We start from the raw sequence: 19,253 nt of genomic DNA on the forward strand, positions 1-19,253 counted from the left end.
AACAGGAACACTGAAGTTATTTTGATCACAGGCTGTAAATACGTACAAAAAGACTAGCATTTGCAGAGAGTGCAGTTCTTCTAGCTGCTCTCAGATTTACACACCAGGCTCAAGAGACTGGAAACAAAATCCAGGGAAGTCCAGAAGAAAAGTGCAGCTTTAAGTGTCATGAACATCTTTACCACTACACATTTTAAAATTAAAGATTATTAAAACCATCAAAAAAGCATCTAATCTAGGGCAGACAAATCATCAGACACAAAAGATCAAACAATTAGGAAATTCAGTGACACATGTGACATCAGAACTCATGGTACCAACTGTGTTGATCTTCTATTTTATCCTCTGGTTAGTCCAACAATAACCAGACCTGTGCTCCAGCATTTCTCAAAGACTCCAGTAACCAGGCCCGTCTCATTACCACCCTTGCAACGCCTTGAAAAGCACAAAGGAAACAGAGGCTTTGCAATGGAACCTCAAACAGCACAACGCTTGGCAAAGCAAACCCAGAGCATGGTCTCCCACCAGGAACACTGTGCCTGCCATGGGACAGTGCTCCTGTGAGCACCTCCGGTGTCCACATCTACTTTCCCATAAGCAGGTGGGTCTGGGCTACTGACGTGCTGATTTTGAGATCAGAAGGGATTCATCCAGATGAGACTGACCACAAAAGAGTGAGAAGCTCTAAAAATTCCCCCAGGACAGCTGCACTGAGCCCAGTAACTCTGCAGCTGAAGGCACCACAGCCAGGCACCATGCTTCCTGTCCCCCTCTCCCACTAACAGCAATAAGATATCTGGAATACATTTCAGCTGAAAGAGTTAAATACTGCCAAGTAGACATGTGGTAAGTAGAGGGTAACTGAAAAGTATTGCCGCCTTTCTGGTCTCCCAGTTCCCCAAATCAAACAAAGAAATTCAGAGTTTGGCAAGCATCTTCCTTATCTGAACCATCAAACAAACATCATAGCTCACATTAAGCATTCCACTGAGTGCCTGTATTAGCTGCAAAACCCTGTCCTCTCTTCCTGTCTTAAAAAGTAATTAGATAAAGAGTTACATAAATATTTAAGTATTTCTATGGAGGTTTGCTAAGGGAAATGCAAAGCTGGGTCTGATTCCAGGCACTCTTCCCAGTACACTGTCAAATATAAATCATACTGGGAAATATTTTATTCATTTTAAGTATTGTGAAGAGGTCACTTTTATTTACAACATAAGTAAAATAGATATTTACAGAATAAATAAATATCCAATAACAAAATCCTCCATTTTCCAAAATATTTTTAAACATTTTTTAAATTAAGCACTTACAAGAACACAGTGCCCTTAGATAAGCATCACACTAAACATGCTTGAAAAATTATCTAAGATTAAGATTTTGCTTAAATTGATAGACACTTCAGCCTGCTCAGGAAAATAATTAAGGCATGCCACTCCAATTACTAACGTAAAGCATCTTAACTGCACCTGTAAACACATATTTCTCAAGACCTAAAACACTCAGAACCTCAGCCATCACTTCAGAGAAATCCTGATGTCCTGAGCTGAAACTTGGCAAAAACCACTTGGATTACTGCACAAAACCTCAACAAAGCCGGCAAAAGAAACTCTACCAGAGACAGTCTCAGCTATGCTCTTTGCCACATCCCCACCACTTGTCCTGGAATCATCTACTTATTTCAAACAAATTTTTTCTAAAATTTTTTTCCCCTCTTTATCTAAAAATATTTCCTGAGAGCCTGCAATCCTTGAGGCGTTCCAAGGACACCAGCACTCATTCCGCCCCTCTCCACACTGACTCCCCCTGTAATCCTGACCTCGTATCTAAGCCAGCAGAGCACTGCTGAACGTGACTAACACCACTTGATCTGTTCCCTCATCTTCTCTCCACAGACAGATGATGTGTGAGCATGGAGTATTCTGGTTTTGACAGGCCTAGCTCCTTAGCAGTATGTGCTGCTAAGTATTCTCTGGTATCCAGTGACAGGACGCATGGGAATGGTTGAAGTTGCACCAGGAGAGGTTCAGATTGGACATCAAGAAACATTTCTTCACTGAGAGTGTGACTGCTCACTGGAACAGGCTTCCTCTAGAGGTGATTGATGTCCCCAGCCTGTCAGGTTTAAGAGGCATTTGGACAGTGCCCTTAAAAACATACTTTAATTTTTGGTCAGCCCTGAAGTGGTCAGGCAGTTGGACTAGAGATAATTGTAGGTTCCTTCCAATTAAAACATTCTATTCTATTCTATTCTATTCTATTCTATTCTAATTCTTATTCTATTCTATTCTATATTCTATCCTATCCTATCTTGATTTTGATACAGCAAGTAGTAGTGAGAAAGTTAACCACATCTGCACTGCTTGCCATTAGATACTTTTAAAAATTCAGTCTTTACTGTGGCATTGAGAGAGGAAAGGAATGGTTTCAAGGTGAGGCTTCATGCTGGGAAGTAATCACCTGTCCTATGAGCACAATTAGTCCTCAGGTCTGTATGGTGTCTGGGAAGTGCCACTGATCAGAAGATAAATGTAATCGGTGCATCAGCATTGCTACATCAGTGTGAAAATGTTTTGAGGCCAGAACTAAGCATAAGGTTTTGGAAAAACATTGTGCAGTTATGTGGACTCTTGTGCTGGGTTTCAAGGTGGGTAGTCTCGACATGCACAGACAGACACAAAAGAAAAGCGTCCATCCACAAGAAGTGCCACCGATGCAGTGTCAGGTTGTAGTCATACATGGCACCAAGACCAGCAAGCAAAGAGGGACCTTTTCCTTTACATGTGGTGTTGATACCTGTTGTACAGACTACAGAGTGCCTGTTCTGTTTTGCTGGCACTGCTTCCAGAGAAGCCCTAGCAGGGGGCAGTGGGCAGCTTGGAAGGAACACTCCTAACTACTCTCTGTAATTTCAGAAAATCCTCTGGAAAGTGAATTTTCCATTTGTACTCACCATTGAACTCTGTCAGCTTTTGCAGATCTTCTCCAAGCTCTGCAGTGACTGTCAGTGCCTGTTTCACCTTCAGGTTTGTTTCACTGTGACAAAAAACGTAAGACAAACACATGAACTGAAAGTCATATGTGAACTGAAAGCTCCCCCTGAAAGTCACTTCTGCTCTTGAGGACAGTATTCTTCCTTAGACATCTGATGGACTGTGATACCATGTACCTGTTCCACCTGGCCAAAGGGTGTAGATTGTCTCTTTCAGTTGCAATGGCACACAGTTCAGAGGAATTCTAGGTATAGTACCAAAGGCGAAGTGGCTCTGTCTTCTTAATTTTACCACAGAGCACCCCACTGTCTATCTTGTCACCCATGACACGTTTAAACCCAAAGTATCTGATCATATAGGAGAGCTCTGAATCTTTTCTCCCATGGTATTCTGATCTGGAAGATTACTTCAGTCCTGGGACTAGCTAGCTGAGGAGTTGGAAATGCAACGTAAATAGAATACTGCATTTGTTCAGGGCCTCTTAGAAGTGGCACTTGTGTGTGTGAAAACTACAAACCCATTTTCAGCAGAAATCAGATGGGGAAAGTCCAGAGGGCAATCTGTAGGGTCTTGGAAGAGACACAATTTCTTGAAATCTCTGGTCTTGGTCAGTCCCTCAGACTGTTGCTAGCTTTGAGCAATGCAGAAAAGGTAATGCAAAATGGGTCATAAAGATGAGGACAGCTCCAGTTTATTCCAACTAATACAAGTTGCAGCCCTCTGACTTGTGGCCATTTCTGTCCTGGAGTGGGCAGCATTTGGAAGCCTTTGCTATGTGCTTGCATTGACATTATTCTATGGCAGTTCAAACGAGATTACCAGAGTTATTAATTATGATTATCTCAGCCAGATAATCTGTCTCAAAGAAAATACTAAAGGAGATGAAAGAAATAGCCTCTGCTGGGGATATTGCTTTTGTGATATTGCAGGAACATGTCTCTAACTAACTCTCAGTATTAGAAAAACTGTCACTGAAAAATAAAGTCCCCTCCTCACATGACACTTGCACTTGAGAGGCAAAAGTATCCACCAGAAGACGTTATTTTCAAGATGCCTACCCAAAGTTTATCCTACATTTTATGAAACTCTTGCTACCAAAGCTATTGCAGGTATGCCTGCAGCACCCAGGGTCACCAGGAATGGTGGCTTTGCAGTGATGGCAGTGATTGCATGCCAGGGCAGGCTCACTTACCCATCCAGCTCAGCTGTCTCAATGTACGTCAGGCTGTGCGGCTCACTGCTTGACAGCAACAGGAGATCAGCCTGAGCACAGATAGGCAGACAGACAGACAAACAGATTTGGCATGAATTCACACAGTCAGCAGGCACTGCAGAGCAGTGCTGCTTGTCATTACTGCCACATCATCACCATGACTGATCTTCTCATTAGTGGTAAGGGTGGCAGAGAATAACTACCAGGATAGAGATCAGGATCAGGATAGAGAGAAACGGTACTCACTGTCACAAAGTTGTTGTTTTCTAGCTTTATTATATCCCCCACTTGGACATTCATCCATTTTTGCTCCTTTAACCTGCAGGAAAACTTCTAGTAAGTAAGCACATACAGCAAACGCCGCTTGGGAAAGTGGGAAACTTGGCTCTGCTGCTGAAGCCAGACTGTAGGTGCCATCAGGACTTGGGAGCACGGCCTGCCATGATGATCCATACTAAGCTGGAAGACCACCACAGTACAAAAAAAAAGTAGCAAAAAGCAGTAAAAATCAGTAAGAGCACTGGTTGGGCTGACCCATGATGGGTTGAGACCAAGCCCCACAACAGCAGCACAGTCCATGTGCACTATCCTTATCCTTGCCCTTGTCTCTGGACTGACTACTCCCTTCCTTCCTCCTCTTAAAAGGCCATATTGTCTCAAAAAACCCTCTCTGCTTTGTGTAAGAGACTTCACCTAGGAAAACCGCAGATTGTGTTAGGTTTTCCAAGTGGTATTAAGGGCAAGAGTGACCAGCTGTCAGGAAGGTCAGTGCAGGTGCTTTGGCTGCACACTCGCCTGTCTGAGCCACGTCTGCAGTGGTCTTCACAGCACTAAGCCAGATGTCCATGCAGGCAGCCAGCTAAACTGCAAGCACCAACTCAGCCAAGTCATGATAACTGTGTATGCAAATTCTAGAGGTGAGAAATACCAGTCTCAGAATAGGACTGGGGGCTCAAGCTTGAACTCAGTTCAATCTTGCTTATTCAATGTTGGTCAGAGTTGGGCAGGATCTATGGTTTCTAGCTTTAGAAAAAGGCAAAATATACAATTTCTGTGTCAAAATGTGTTTCCTAGTCACAGTAACTAATACACAGTAAACTAAGAAACTGGTTTACTTAGCAGAGAGCACAAAAAACTATGTCCCCACTCTTCAGTTTCCACTCATATTTTTAACTGTTTGATCATCTGTTGGAGTTTACACAACATACTGCTATCTGTAGTGTGGAAAAAAGTCACAAAAGGCTTCACAGCTGTCTACAGCTGTGTCCTACGCATAGCTGGACTCCATGGAGCTGCAAATAAACAGCACATCTGTCTGCCATGAAAGCCAAAGCCTCTGCTAATTTTTCTGCAGGAAAGAACAGTGCTGCCAGTACAATGTCCAAAGCACGCAGCTGAAATGTTTTGGGTACATCTAAGCCAGAAGTGCTACACACACTCAAAGTATGATGAAGTGTATGTGGGAACTATTCCAGCTTCTTAATTTGAAGTAACTTGTTGATAATGCCGAGTTTTGCTTAATGCAAAACAAATGCTATGAGCATAAATGGACACAGAAGATAGCTTTGCTTGTTACTTCTGGGGTAAGGAGTAAAATAATACAAGACTCTGAAATTCTCACTTAAACATAAATATCCAGGACCAGAGAAAGACTTTAGTTTGTGTCAGCACAAGGTCACAGAGATAATGCCTGCACAGATTCTAGTACTGTGTCCAGAGTTCATTAATCAGACACATGGTCCAAAATTGCATGATGAACTAGTGGTGTGAAACATAATTCAATTTTAAATTGTTTAGTGATCCTTGAGAATCACACACACACACAAAAAATCAAAAATATTACTAATAAAACACATTTCCCTGTCAGAATTACATCAAAAAGGACTTACATGCCATTGATGAGGACCTGGACTGGGCGGTTGTTGACATGTTTGTCGCTTTTGTGTCGATTCTGAAAATTGGATCAGAAGGTTAAAAGGCATTTCCAGGAAACCAAACACACAGGAGCCATAGGCAGTTCATTAACACTTCAGGTTTCCACCCAGCTGGTTGAACAGGTCAGGCAGATTAGGGTCACAGCTGAGTCAGTGTCCAGCACATGTTTACAGTAGTAGCACAGAGGCATAACCAGATTGCAAAGGGCAACAGGCAACACCGGGCTTGCTCTTGGAGAGAAGAAAGAGGGTAGAGCCTTAGACGTCACTTTAGCACAGCCCTGACTCAGCTGGCATTTCTCCTACCCACCTCAGTTTGTAAACACCAGAGAAATTAATTCCTCTTCTGTCATATGGAAAGCGGCCACTGAAGTTCTGGCATTTCTCCATTGAACACCAAAATCATTTCAATAATAAGAGAAAATCAGATGCTAAACTCAGCTCTAATATCACTCTCTGAAGTCAACTGGACTTTTGACCATTAGCTCTGATGGCAGCAGACCTTGGCCAAAGCTGGGCAAGTTTGAAAAATCACAGGTGGGTTGAGCACTTGCTTCCCACCAAATGTTTTTCTCCACCTACATTGTGCTAGATGACAAAGTTGTCCAAAATGCAAGCCTAAGAAAAAATTTCTGTGCCTGAGTCCAGACATATCTATCAGTCACCACATTTTCAGACATGATGAGTAGTTTCAGAGAAAGTCAATGGAGCTGCTGGGCTGCTCAGCAATTTGGAAATTCTAGCTCCTTCTTAAGTAACAAACTATAGATTTTGGGGACTTAATCTCAGACCCCACCTTGGCCACAGACCAGCTCTCTGAATGCCTGCCACTGGCTGTGTTTAAGTGGTTTATTTCAGTTACTGTGCTGAAGAATCACAGGCCAACTCCAAAGTACAGGTCAGAAACACAGATCTTACAAAATCATCAATGGCATCCTTGACTCCTGATACAGCCAGCACCAGCACCAAGGGCACGACTGTTGTAAACCAGGCCAGCGAGGAAATCTGAGGAATCAACTGTAGGAAGAAAAGATCTGAGTTAAGACATTTCCTGCCTGTTCAGAAAACCACTGCTTCCTAATCAAGCCGCAGACAACATTTTTCTATGATACCTGAATACAGATTAAAGACAGACCTGTATCCCTGATATGTGACCCCCCCAAAGGTGGGAGAGCCAGGGAACCCATGTTTTCCTTACAAAACAAGCTATAATTTAAGTTGAAAAATGGAACTGTCAGAAAGTGTAGTGGGTTGCTCTTTCTTGTTGTTTGCAGAATTAGGATTGCAAAGTCCCCAGTGGATTTCTCTGGAAGTACTGACATGGGCAAGCCTGCTGTGGGGGACTCAGAGCTATCTGAGCAAAACCAGCTGTGAAGAGCTGTTAAAAGCCTCTGCTCTTTGTTTCAGTAACTTTTCACATTTTGCTGAAGTAAATTTTGCATAAATGGACAATGCTCAGCTGTTGCTAGGGCTGACCTTGCTCTCCCAAGAGCAACACAGCCGGTTTTGTTTCCTACATCTTTAACAGTGAGAGGACCAAAGAGCTGAAGGTGATTCTGTCATGCCATCAGTGATGCAGAGGGAGATGTCCTACCCCCACACAGTTCTCCCCTTCTTCTAGAAGCACTAGGGATGGCAGCAACTACTGTGTCCATCAGTTTGGATCTGGGAAGTGTGAAGTCCGTGTGCATTGAGAAGTTGATACTTATGCACTGTCACAGCCCAGATCCTACAGGCACCATAGCCCTGCTCAGCTGTAAAGGCTGCAACTGCTGCCTTCTCACCTACCTTGGAATATGCATGTCCCACTGATGTGTGACAAAGGAGTGGGAGACAGAGTCCCCACAGCCTGCCCATCACATCCACTCCTAATGCAGGAGTAGTCCCATAGGCATGGAGTGAGGAAAAAAATGAAATGGAGGAATATGTAATGCCTTCCCTCTTTATGCTACCTTGATGTAAAGAAAAAGCTGTGTGCTTTTATAGTCAACCCTAGATGACCCAGCAAAACACACAGTGGAATAATTTAAGGGAAGTACTTTGAAATACTGTGAATTTGACAGAAAACAGCTAGAGTGCAGTACAACAACGCAAGAACTGCGCTCTCAGCTTAGCTGAAAAGGCACCGTCACCGGTTTCTTGAAAAGTATACATGCACTGAAATCTCAAAAATTCATTCCCTGTAAATAAGCAAAAAAGATCATACATGGTTTCCTGTAGGCTTAACCACATTTCACCTATGCTTTTTTGAGCTGAAACTGTAAAAAAAGCATTTCAAATGGGTTATTTTGCAAATCTGTGTGCAGTGAAATAGTCAACTTTAAAACATCATGCTTGAAACATAATCAAAATTATACCCTTCTTTTGACAGTGTGTATGCTGATATGACTCAACAATAGTACACAGCAAGGTGCAAAGGGGCAGAAATCCTGGTATCAAATTATCCAGTGCGTCCAGCTTTCAGGGGATCATTAGCAACAGTGATGAGCAAAGTGCAACTCAATGCCATTACAGTCCAGAGGGTTCAACAGTGCTGCCACTGTCTGACACACTCCATACTGGACACCTTCCCCACTCTGGAGAAGGGAGCAGCAATATCCAGCTTTATGCAAACCAGCCACTACCTTGAGCCTTCCTGGTGTTAACTCCTTCCTTCCCACGGAAACACCACAGGTTACAAATGTGTCCCTCTTGCTGCTTCCTTTGAGACTGCCTGTGGAATTTGCCTTAAAATCTATGGGTAACAGAAAACTTGGCTTTATACTACAGGATGAACAAGTAATGTAAATCTGAGGACAGCCAGGAGCACTCAGATGTAGACACAAAGGCACAGTAGGGCAGAGTATGAAAAAGTTGCACAATTTGTTGAAAACTAAGTAACTTTTTTTTCTTCATTTAGTTCACACCCTCATATCCAAAGGTAAGAGAGCAAATTGCTTTTTTCTGCCCTACTTTCTGTGTACTGTAAGGTTTTACTAAGATGTTAATTCACAACAGGAAATATAGCTTGCACTTCATTACACCTATCAAACATAGACTGGCTTTGATAACAGAGAACACAACCTGCTGGAAACAGCACAGTGATTTCATACCTGCAAAATCAGCAAGAAAAGAAAGTAAGCATTGGCTATTCGCTGAAACTGTTCAAACAGGTTGAGAGGCAGGAAAGTGAAGAAATTGTATTTCGATGTTTTAATTGAATTGTTCTGTAAGGAAAAAAAATGAAAATAAGTAGGATTGGTAAAACAGGAAACAAAATTACAGCACAACACATTTCAACTGTGTCTTATTTGCTTATATTTAGCAATAGCATTGTTTCCAACAGCAGCTCAAAAAGCGTTTCCTTTTCCCCCATACAATCATGCCCAGCCTGGATAAACAGAGAACTCCTCTTGGAATGGGTGAAAATATGATGCTTAGCTTATGCCAGTGCTGCTGCAGGTAAACTTGCATGTAGTTGCTCACAACATCTTCCCTTTATTAAGAGTCTTCTTACTTACACAGTGCATAAAGAAAATTGAGAACTGTAACAAGAAGACAACAATTTTGCTGTAAGCATCTGCAAAGCAGGGTTGGAAAACACATGCCAGGTCAACCATCTGTAGCTTGTCTGATGCTTTGAAGTACCCATCAGCTGGACAACCCTACAGCAGCTATACGTTCTCCCAGGAGTAGGATATGACATTATTATTATAATTTTCAGCTGATTCAGCAAACCTTCAGCTCAGCAGCTTCAAGGGGTGGCTTGTTTCTGTTCCACAAAGATCACTTGGATGTGGTGTTGTGCAAACAGCCACTAGTACAAGAATTCACCATTTCAGTAAGTGAGCTGCAGCTCTGTTCCCTATTTCCAGTTTCCTTTTCTAATTGTGGATGGCCCCTCCAGCCACAAGAAGTGGCTGCTCCCCTGTCTGTCTTTTGCAAACCACAGAAAGACCTAAGCTTGATATTGCAGAACTGGGTATTTTCTTCCACAAAGATCCGAGCAGTCTGATCCAATACTTGCCACCAGTCAGACAGGCTCAATCCATCGTACTGATGCACCAGCTGGGGCTGTCCCTTCAGTTTTCAGGTGTGCTAGACCATGTTTTCATATGAAGTTTAACAGGCCCTGGTCCATGTTTAGTCCTGGAAGGATGAATGCCACCTGTTGTGAGAACATCTTAAATTTTTCCTCCTAGAAGCTCTCCAGACAATGCCCATTAACACCGTTCCAGGAAACCTAAGGTGTGACAGCACAAGGAGGCAGATATAATAACCAGCATAATAAACATGCTGGTTCAACAGCAGAGAAAATGGTGATTGCAGTATTTGTAATAGCTTTTAGATATTGCTAAGCTGGTGGGAGGACAGAAGCTACTAAGTATGAATCACAGCCCACTTCTTATCCATGCATTAATCCAGGACCTCGACATCTACACTGACATGCATCAGCATGTTTCCAGCACTAAACCAATTATTTCACGTTACCATTGAAAGGTAGGTGTGGGGGAAGCTATTCCATTTTAGGCAGTTACTGGATTTCTCTATGCTCAGACACACAGTACAGCATATGTTCTTCAGCATTAAATTAATGCTTTATCCCTTGGACAACCCAAATGAGTAAATCTCTAAAAGGGAAGAAATGAAAACAGCCTTCATAGAAGAGCTAGCCAAATCCTCCTGTTGATTACACTCCAGCAAGAAAAGATATTTATCAGTGATCATCATATAAACCATATTGCCTGACTGCTGGTATCATGTAGCTACCTGCAAGTGTGGTTAACTCTGTCTATGCCATGACACATAGTTAAATTTGGTTTATTTCAAAATCCTTAGCTGTGGGGTATGCATTGTGGACAGGCTCCATGGACACTGCTGAAACAGAAGCAATGCAGTAACAGCATCCTCTGCAAACCCAGCATACTGAAAACTAAATTGCTTGGCAAGACTGTGTCCACCAAGCACAGAGTCTAGCATATTTTTTGATAAAAACTGGATCTAAGTATCTAAATCTGCCCACTGTTCTGAGGAAAAGTATCACGGACACTTACTTAAAAGAAAAAGAAAAAGAAAAGACTGTTGCTGCAGGAAAAAGTAAATGCAGGGGACTTGACCTTTGTGCGTCAACAGATTACAGAGGGTCACATATAACATGGGAAAAATTACTCAGTAAACACTCAGATAAAGTTTATAGATCTTTGCCTGCAAAAATCTCAGAGGGAAATAAGAAAAGAATGGGAGTGGTTTATTTCAATTCCTGCCTTCTATTTCTGTCCTTTAATTACGTCAGGAAAATCACTGAATGAACCACAGCCATTCATTTTATTTCCTATTGCCATTAGGCATGGTTAAAACTCCAGACATAACAGCTTCCAAATGCTTAACTGCAGGAATCTGGACAGCCAGCGTTTTTTCTCCACAGTTGTTCAAGATTATGATATTGTTGTGCACATACTGTCTTTTGGGACACCAGGGCACTATAGACCTGAGGATAAGGACAGGGAGTATTGTCATGGATCTTCTTGTTACTCTAGAATCAATAATTAAAATTAATCACCAGAAAAAAAAAGAACTTGTAATTACCATAAATATTTCTAATTCAACACATAACTTGTTCATGGACCTCAGGGACTGAAAGAATATCAATAGCAAATTATAGTGACAAACTAGGGAAAATTTCAGCCTTTCCAAATCAAAGCTCTGCATTCCCACATCACAGATACAACTGAAGCACTACGCAAGGTATCATATAATCACAGAAACATAGAATGGGTTGGGTTCGAAGGAACCTTAAAGCTCATCTCATTCCAATCCCCCACACCATGGTTCCACTTATCCAGGTTGCTCAAGGCCCCTTCCATCCTGGCTATGAACGCTTCCAGGGATAGGGGGTCCACAGCTTCTCTGGGCAACCTGTGCCAGACCCTCACCACCCTCACAGTAAAGAATTTTTTCCTAATGTCTAATCTAAACCCACTGTCTTTCAGCTTGAAGCCATTCTTTGTCCTGTCACTACATGCCCCTGTAAAAAGTCCCTCTCCATCATTCTTATGCCCTCCCCTCAGGTACTGGAAGGCCACAGCTGAGGCCTTCTCTTCTCCAGGCTGAACAAACCCAGTTCTCTCAGGTATCATTTATGTTTTCAGACAATACTACAGGGCTGTGTGCTTTGACAGTTCAGGCTCTTGGCGAGCTACAGGGAAATCTCATTTGGCCTCTACAATTGATCTTATCCTATTCTGTGATGCTTAACATCATCAAACCCTGTCACTCTTTACAGCTGGACCAGAACCTGACTCTGGGGTGGGAGGGGTGCTATGGGAGCCTGCAGTAGAGCAATGTGTTGAATAGTCCACATGCAGCCATCATTTCACAAGCAATGCCACTAATACATCATCTGCCGCACTGTCCCCATGCTCTCCCTTCAGTGAGGGACACTCCCATAGAGAAAAAGTCATGGAGAGGAATAGTATTTTAACAGCAATTAGGTATTGAGAGGCCTTACTGAAACTTCTGGTTTCCCTATAGATTCATAAAAAGCAACATTTAGGAAGAGCAGTTCTATGGGCTAAGCACAAAGGTGGGGATGGGGAGCTTTAAATTTACTTCCAGATCTGCCATAGACTTCTGGTAGTCCAAGGGCAGTCCCTGCGTGCACCTGTGTCCTAAATGAGCAGGTCTGAGCGTGGTTACCCACAGTCAGCCTGAAGCTCTCCAGATGTGAAGCTTGACACCAGAGCAATGTTGTCTGTGGGTGAGGGATTATTCTCATCTGCTCTTTTCAGGGGCTAGATTCACACCCCCTGGAGGTGTGACTCCACCAAAATGCTGTCCCTAAGAATAGTGCTCATCTCTCCACAGTTACACAAGTCCAGATCTGGCAGATGAGCTGTTACTTTGGGGGTGTTTTCAGAAGCCTGCCTGTGACGTCCAACAGCAAGCAAAACTCAGCAGATGGCTCCTACCTTAGTTCGCTGAGCAAACAAATCATCTCCTTGCCATAAAAGTCACTGGAAATAAGAGACACTGATGCTTTTGTGGCTAGATTACAGGGGCTAAAGGATATGGCAAGGTACTGACCCTCTGAATTTACACCCCTGGCTCAGTGACACAATAGCTTCCAGCAGCTGGACAATCTAACCCTAAGTAAATTTTAGCAAGACTTTGGTGACCTCAAAGGCAGGTGTTACGCCACAACACTTGGCAATTTCCCTGGTACCCGTGTAGCACAAGGTACAGACCGGTGGAACAGCTGAGAAGCAGAAATGTCTTTCCCAGGTGTTTTGATAAAGCCTCACCAAGGAGGTGGCAGAAGTGGAATCCCATGGCACTCTGTTTAACTGCAGCAGTGCTATTGGAAAGCACACAGCAGCCATACGCAGAAATGTGACCACAGGGCTGTGAATGTGCTCATGAAGATTTTTAATAAACTCATCTAACAGCGCATATGGTACCACCGAGGCTTTGTTTTTGCAGGGAGTATGGAACAGTCAGACCAGAGCAGTTTTAAGCCTCCCAAGTTCATTGACTTATTCCTGATGGTGGGCAGCAGCCCCAACTCAACAGAAGACTGACAAAGGCCAAAAGGGTGTGATGGTGTTAATCGGGTCCCTGTAAAGGTCCCTGTAAAAAAGTGAACTCCCAGGAGTAAAAGACTTGCCAAACACCAGGAATAAAAACATCAATTTCCAAAGCACAGTTCTCTTTACTTCCTTTTTTTTTTTCCCCCAATTTTTTTTCCTTTAAACAGGAAAAGGACAGGAATGTCTTACATATGTAACCTTCGACCCCCTCTTGACAGCACTAATGAACTGAGTTCCAGAATCTCGTCACATGTTGGGTATTTCAGGAAAATCCGTAAGAAAGTGTGGTCACTGGTTGTGTGTTCCTATGTTGTTCCTTCTGTCTGGTGTTACCCCATTACTGAGCAGTTAATCATCACTGTGGTGAGTGTCCTCCTCACGGTGGTGCAAAGGACATGGGGTGGCATGGCTGGACAACCTCATGCTGTTGCTCACAGACAGGCCAAGCACAGCACCTAAAGGTCTTGTCTCCTAGTCATCCCCTTCGACAACACCGTGCTCTCCTCTGGCTTGGCTCAGTACCTGAAGCTGCTGCCTGGCAGGAAGGAGGAAAGAAGAGGAGGGCAGAGCACTGCTGAGTGGTGCAAAGGAAGCAAAGTCCAAACCTCTGTACTGTGTTCATTATGGTCTCACACAACAAGACTCCCAGCCAGTGCAGTAGTTTTCTCTCCATGAGACTTAATCTGATGAAGAGTGGACAACTTGATCCAAAGAAGTCTATGGACTTCACTGAAGATCATACCTGGCACACCTCAATCTTTATGTGCTTCCCAGGGCCCTAATATACCTTGAGGGCCTTGACCTCAACTGGTGTCTCCATGCACAACCCCTTGTCCAGAGCTCAGGACTTCACTTAAGCTCAGCCATGAGCCTTCTATCCTCGCCTGAGCTACGATGGAGTCCCCATCTCCAGACTGTCATCTGACCTAGTTTCCCAGATAAACCTATCCAGCTCTACTTTCTTGATGGACCTTGGACCTCTGCTGTAGATTTGTCTTCAGTCCTGCCTCTCGCCACTCGGCTTGGGCTCCTAAGAAGGCCCCGGATCTGGTTCATCACCTCACCTTGTCTGGAATGGTCAGGATGGACCCCATCACCAGTATCCTGTCCTGTCCCTGCCAGCCAGATGCTGCAGGACTGCACCCTGGTCAGTGAGAGCTCTGCCTGAACTGGGATCACCTCCACTTCCAGCTTGCCCCCTCTCGTAGCACAGCCCCACTCTGGCTGCTCCCTGACAGTGCCTCAACTGCTCTTTGAATGAATCCAACTTACAGCTTCCTAAATGCAGAAGGAGCAGTGCAGATTGGTGCTGTAGCTATTCCTTCAGGGACTACTGAGACCACTTTTCACTTGATCAGACCACACTCCCTTCAGCCTTGAGCATGAAGGACACTGGGAAACATCTGCAGGTTGAGACAGGCAGAGAGGGCAGCTGGTGCCACAACCCTGACCACGCTGATAAGATGCTTGAGGATCACCCACCAGGCATCCTTCTGAGATCAAAGCATGCAAGCAGAGGAGGCGGAGCAGAGTCTGAGCCCACTACCAGAGCTCCCTGCTCTCCAATTAAATTTCAAAGAGATTCAGAACCCAGCTGCTGATCCAGCCCAGGGCAATGTGCATTGGCTATAGGAAGCTATATACATCTCTCCTATTCCACTAGAGACTTCATCAGGTGACCCGAGTCCAAGCGGCCCCCTTGCTGCTGGTCATGATGAAAGAATTCTGGTTTGACCCTGGGTCCTGATCCAAGATGAAATTTGTCATTGACTCATAGGCCTTGCATTTCCTCTCCTATTGTCTGAAAGCCAATTTCAAAGTTGTTTTCGCAGCCCTTCATGACGTCCCAGTGCAGCTGTGCTAAATTCCATTGTGAAAGCAAAGAAATAAAAAAGGAACTAGGATCAGAGCAAACATTAAAAGCCTTCAGAAGAGATTTTCCTCTCCAGAGTGTTGATGGAGAGCCCATCGTGGTGGACCCAGAGAGGCTGGCCCCTCTGTAGCTGTGCTGGAGAGAGTGCAGACAGATTAAATTGATTAAAGTCCTTAAATCTTGCTATACCACACCTGCCACCCTGTGTTCCACTTTATTTCAGTCTTTACACAGACAAACCTCTTTCTGAATTCAGGAAGGATCTTTCTGTCTGCATTGTGAATGAACACAGGACTAGGACCTGACTTTTCATTCTTACTGACCTATATTGAGACCTTGTCTGTGCTGCTCTAAATGCCTTTTCATGCCACTCATTCACACTTGGTTTCTGAGTCATTCCTAACTAATTTTGTGAGCTGGTGGGTAGCGTACATACCTTCACACTCAGCCCTTGCAGTTAACTGCACAACACTTTGTTTTAAGGTTTGTTTTATTTTTTGAACCCTCCTGCTCAGTTAATGAGGCCTCATGGCTGGAGAAGTGCGGCAGGCAGACACACATCGCAGTTTAGCATTTCCTGTATTTTCTGACGAGCTCTGGGAGGGAATTTGCCCTCTGAAGTCTCCTGCAAGTTGTAGTGTGATGGATGTGGACATGCCCTTGCAAGCACTGGCAGCCATGGCTTCCCACGGTGCAGCACCAGGTTTCTGCAAAGCTGGTTTGAGCGTTTTTTGGGAGTCTTGCTTCATACGAGGAAGGCCACCTTTCAGCAGCTGCCAGAGCTGATGTCAGACTCCACACACAATGGAGTTTTCAAGTCTTTATCAGTTCGTCTCTTCTCCCTTCACAGATATCCTGTAGACTTTGCACTGGGAAGGGACAAAGTCCCACCAGTCAGGAATAGGGATATTCAGGGACAACACACCCACCTCTGGCTGTACTTTCCCACTTCCCGGCTCTCACTGTGATAAAGGAGGACAAAGCAGCTGTGTACCTTTGATCTATGCCTACATAATAGAAATTCTCCCTTTAGTGAAAGGCTCAAACCTTCACACCAGCTAGGACATAAATCCTGGCTGCAGCAGTAAGTCAATACGCACCACCTCGGTTTGCATTTCCCTTTCTTTGTCCTTACAGGCCTTTCTCAGCAACTGCCTCACCCTAAAGAAACATTTACCACCTCACCTAGCTTTGTTACAAGAACCTGTTCTATAGGTTTTATGGTTAATGCGGCCTTGAGTTACCAAGAAATCTGAACCTCACTCCTGTGACTTACACTGCCTAAAATACTTTCAAAGCTTCGATATATTGGTGGGTTTCCTTTGGATTTTAGTGGTCCCTTCCCCCAGAACCATACCCTAGTGCTTAGCAGTGCAACCCCACCATGGTGAGAGAAATCTGAATGTGAGGAAGGTGCCCAAATTTAACCCTTGCCTGGATGAGCTAACTTTCAGAAGCATCATGGATATGTTATGGGAGGATTCCAGGAGACTATCTCCTTTTTTGTCATTTCCACACTCATCAGCAATCTACAGCATGGAATCTGAAGTAATTTATGAGCAAGGTTAGTTCTTTTCACATACCATAGTAACATGGAGTCAATAAACTGAGCTTTTGCGAGGACTTCTTGGAAATAATGATGTGCAGCCCTGTACAGTTAGGGCAATGCTTGCATCACCACCTGAGGTCTATTAGTACCTCACCATCCACTCACCACTTTAAGGCTTGACTCTCTTTGGGCAGTTTTCTGGATTTCGTAAGCCTCAGACTACACTGGTCTCCAGAAATCATGAGCCATAGCTGACTAAAATGAGGGGCATGATTACTGAAACTCACTGCCAAGTTTTAACACATTATACTGAGCTGGCTTTTTGGCTGCCTTCACTTTATCACCTAATCATAGATTTATGGAAATTCTGAAGTGTTCTCAAAGTCATCTACTTAACTGTGGCCATTTGCAAATCCTTGGGCACAATCAAGCAATCAGCTGGGAAGCAGTGTCATGCAAAGTCAGTTTTCTGAATGGCTTTTCACAAAAATAGACCCAGAACCAGAAGAGCTGCTTGTTCCTGCTACCCTGACTTAATTGCCCATCTCCCTCCTACTTTCTTGTCCCACTACTGCACATAGCAATCATTCAGTAGAAGATGACAAAACCGTATGTAGTGGCAATACCCACCCCAGCATGCTACTGACAGGTTGTGTGCAAATCAAGTGCACTTCCCCAGTCTCAAATCACCAGTCTTGGTAAGACATTTGCGCTGCATAGTACTTCACATATATTAATGTCCATGCATTTCATATTCAGGACACATGCAGCAGCTCTGGACCCTGAGACTCTCTAACCTGTGTTGTATAGTTCGTGGATGAAAATGACCATACTGCCATTAGTCAAACCTGTTAGCAAGTCAGACTGTCCCCGTCACAAAATATTAGTGTGTTCTAAACTGCTGAGTTTTTTCAGATCTTGCCAAGAAAATACTTGTCATGTTCTTAAACCAAAACATGATTCAAAGGAGCTCCCAAGTAACTGAATGATTAATTTCGCCACTGGAATTCAGATATTCAGAGGACAAAAATTCACAAAATTCACTTCAGTATTAATTGGCAGCTGCAAACACTTTGAAAGAATGCAGCTTCAGGATAGCCTCGCAGCGGGGATAATCCTGCAGGCAGGCAGGACACATCTAGTGGCTGAGCTAACCTTCCTCTGCACACAGCATCAAAAACTGGCCACAAGGTTCAGAAATCAAGTTGCCTAAGGGGCTCCCTGGCAAATTAGCCTGGCTGACCTGGGACACAGCCAGCCCGTGTCAAGGCGCTCTTTGGAATCACAGATTTCAAGGCACAATGTGAACTTAAGTAGGCAGTTAAGAATCTGGCAGAAAAGCTGGCAGAAAGCCACAAGGGCCAGATTCAAAACCTTCCTGACAGAGATGATTTCACTGCAAAAGCTGAGGAATGGACACATTTCCTTTCATATTTTACTTTAAATGGAGACAAATTTCCACAGAAAACTCCCCCCCAGGTTCCATTATTGAAAGGCCTTGGAGCCTGATCCTGCAAATGCTTTGACTCAACAAATTATTTTCTGGAAGTGAGCGAAGTCACTGCGGCATGCTTTTCCAGAATCAGATCTCCTACAACTGCCCATTTTTCAGGCTGACTCAGCAGCAATCCACCTCTGATAGTTCATCTGGCATGCGTTTGCCTGGTTTGCAGAGCCATAGCTGGCATGCAGTTCTGTTCACCCCTTTGAAACAACACTTGAGACATGAAGCAGATGCAGCTACATCTGTGACTACATCTGCATGAAACAACATACGCTGGTTACTTACAGCATATTCAAACTGCAGATTGAAATCACGGTTGTTTGCTTGAAGTTGTCTCTCTTCCTCTGCAAAGAAGAGGAAACACATCAGTCATGCTTGAGGGTAAAGCAGAGTCAACACAGATGTGAATGAAGCATCAAAAAGGGCAAGCAGAGCTGCTAGAAGGGAGTGACACAGTGAATTGGAGCCCTGTGTCAGCAGCCCTGTGTCAGGGACCTGAAGTGGCTGGTTACAGTGATGGAGCAGCACTGTGGAATGGTACCACGGCACTCTTAACACCATATAAGCAGTCTCCTCTACCCACAACTCATTGCAATGCCAGTGCTGGGTCTATGGGTTATTC

The 19,253-nt window shown here is 43.9% G+C and overlaps 1 protein-coding gene across 6 annotated transcripts in view; it reads right to left on the reverse strand.

Moving 5' to 3' along the window:
• LOC103623850 (phospholipid-transporting ATPase ID) overlaps positions 1–19,253 on the reverse strand; it is an 84,801-nt gene that overhangs the window by 34,442 nt on the left and 31,106 nt on the right. For all 6 annotated transcript variants that reach the window (XM_017746578.1, XM_017746582.1, XM_017746580.1 and 3 more), the window contains 7 exons: positions 18,917–18,975; positions 9,233–9,346; positions 7,059–7,157; positions 6,096–6,157; positions 4,453–4,525; positions 4,186–4,256; positions 2,954–3,036 (listed from right to left, as the gene is read on the reverse strand). In XM_017746578.1, coding sequence (XP_017602067.1) covers positions 2,954–3,036; positions 4,186–4,256; positions 4,453–4,525; positions 6,096–6,157; positions 7,059–7,157; positions 9,233–9,346; positions 18,917–18,975 — 561 coding nt within the window. The remainder of the gene's footprint in view (positions 1–2,953; positions 3,037–4,185; positions 4,257–4,452; positions 4,526–6,095; positions 6,158–7,058; positions 7,158–9,232; positions 9,347–18,916; positions 18,976–19,253) is intronic.

Source organism: Corvus brachyrhynchos, unplaced genomic scaffold (assembly GCF_000691975.1).
Source record: "Corvus brachyrhynchos isolate BGI_N302 unplaced genomic scaffold, ASM69197v1 scaffold139, whole genome shotgun sequence".
NCBI lineage: Eukaryota > Metazoa > Chordata > Aves > Passeriformes > Corvidae > Corvus > Corvus brachyrhynchos.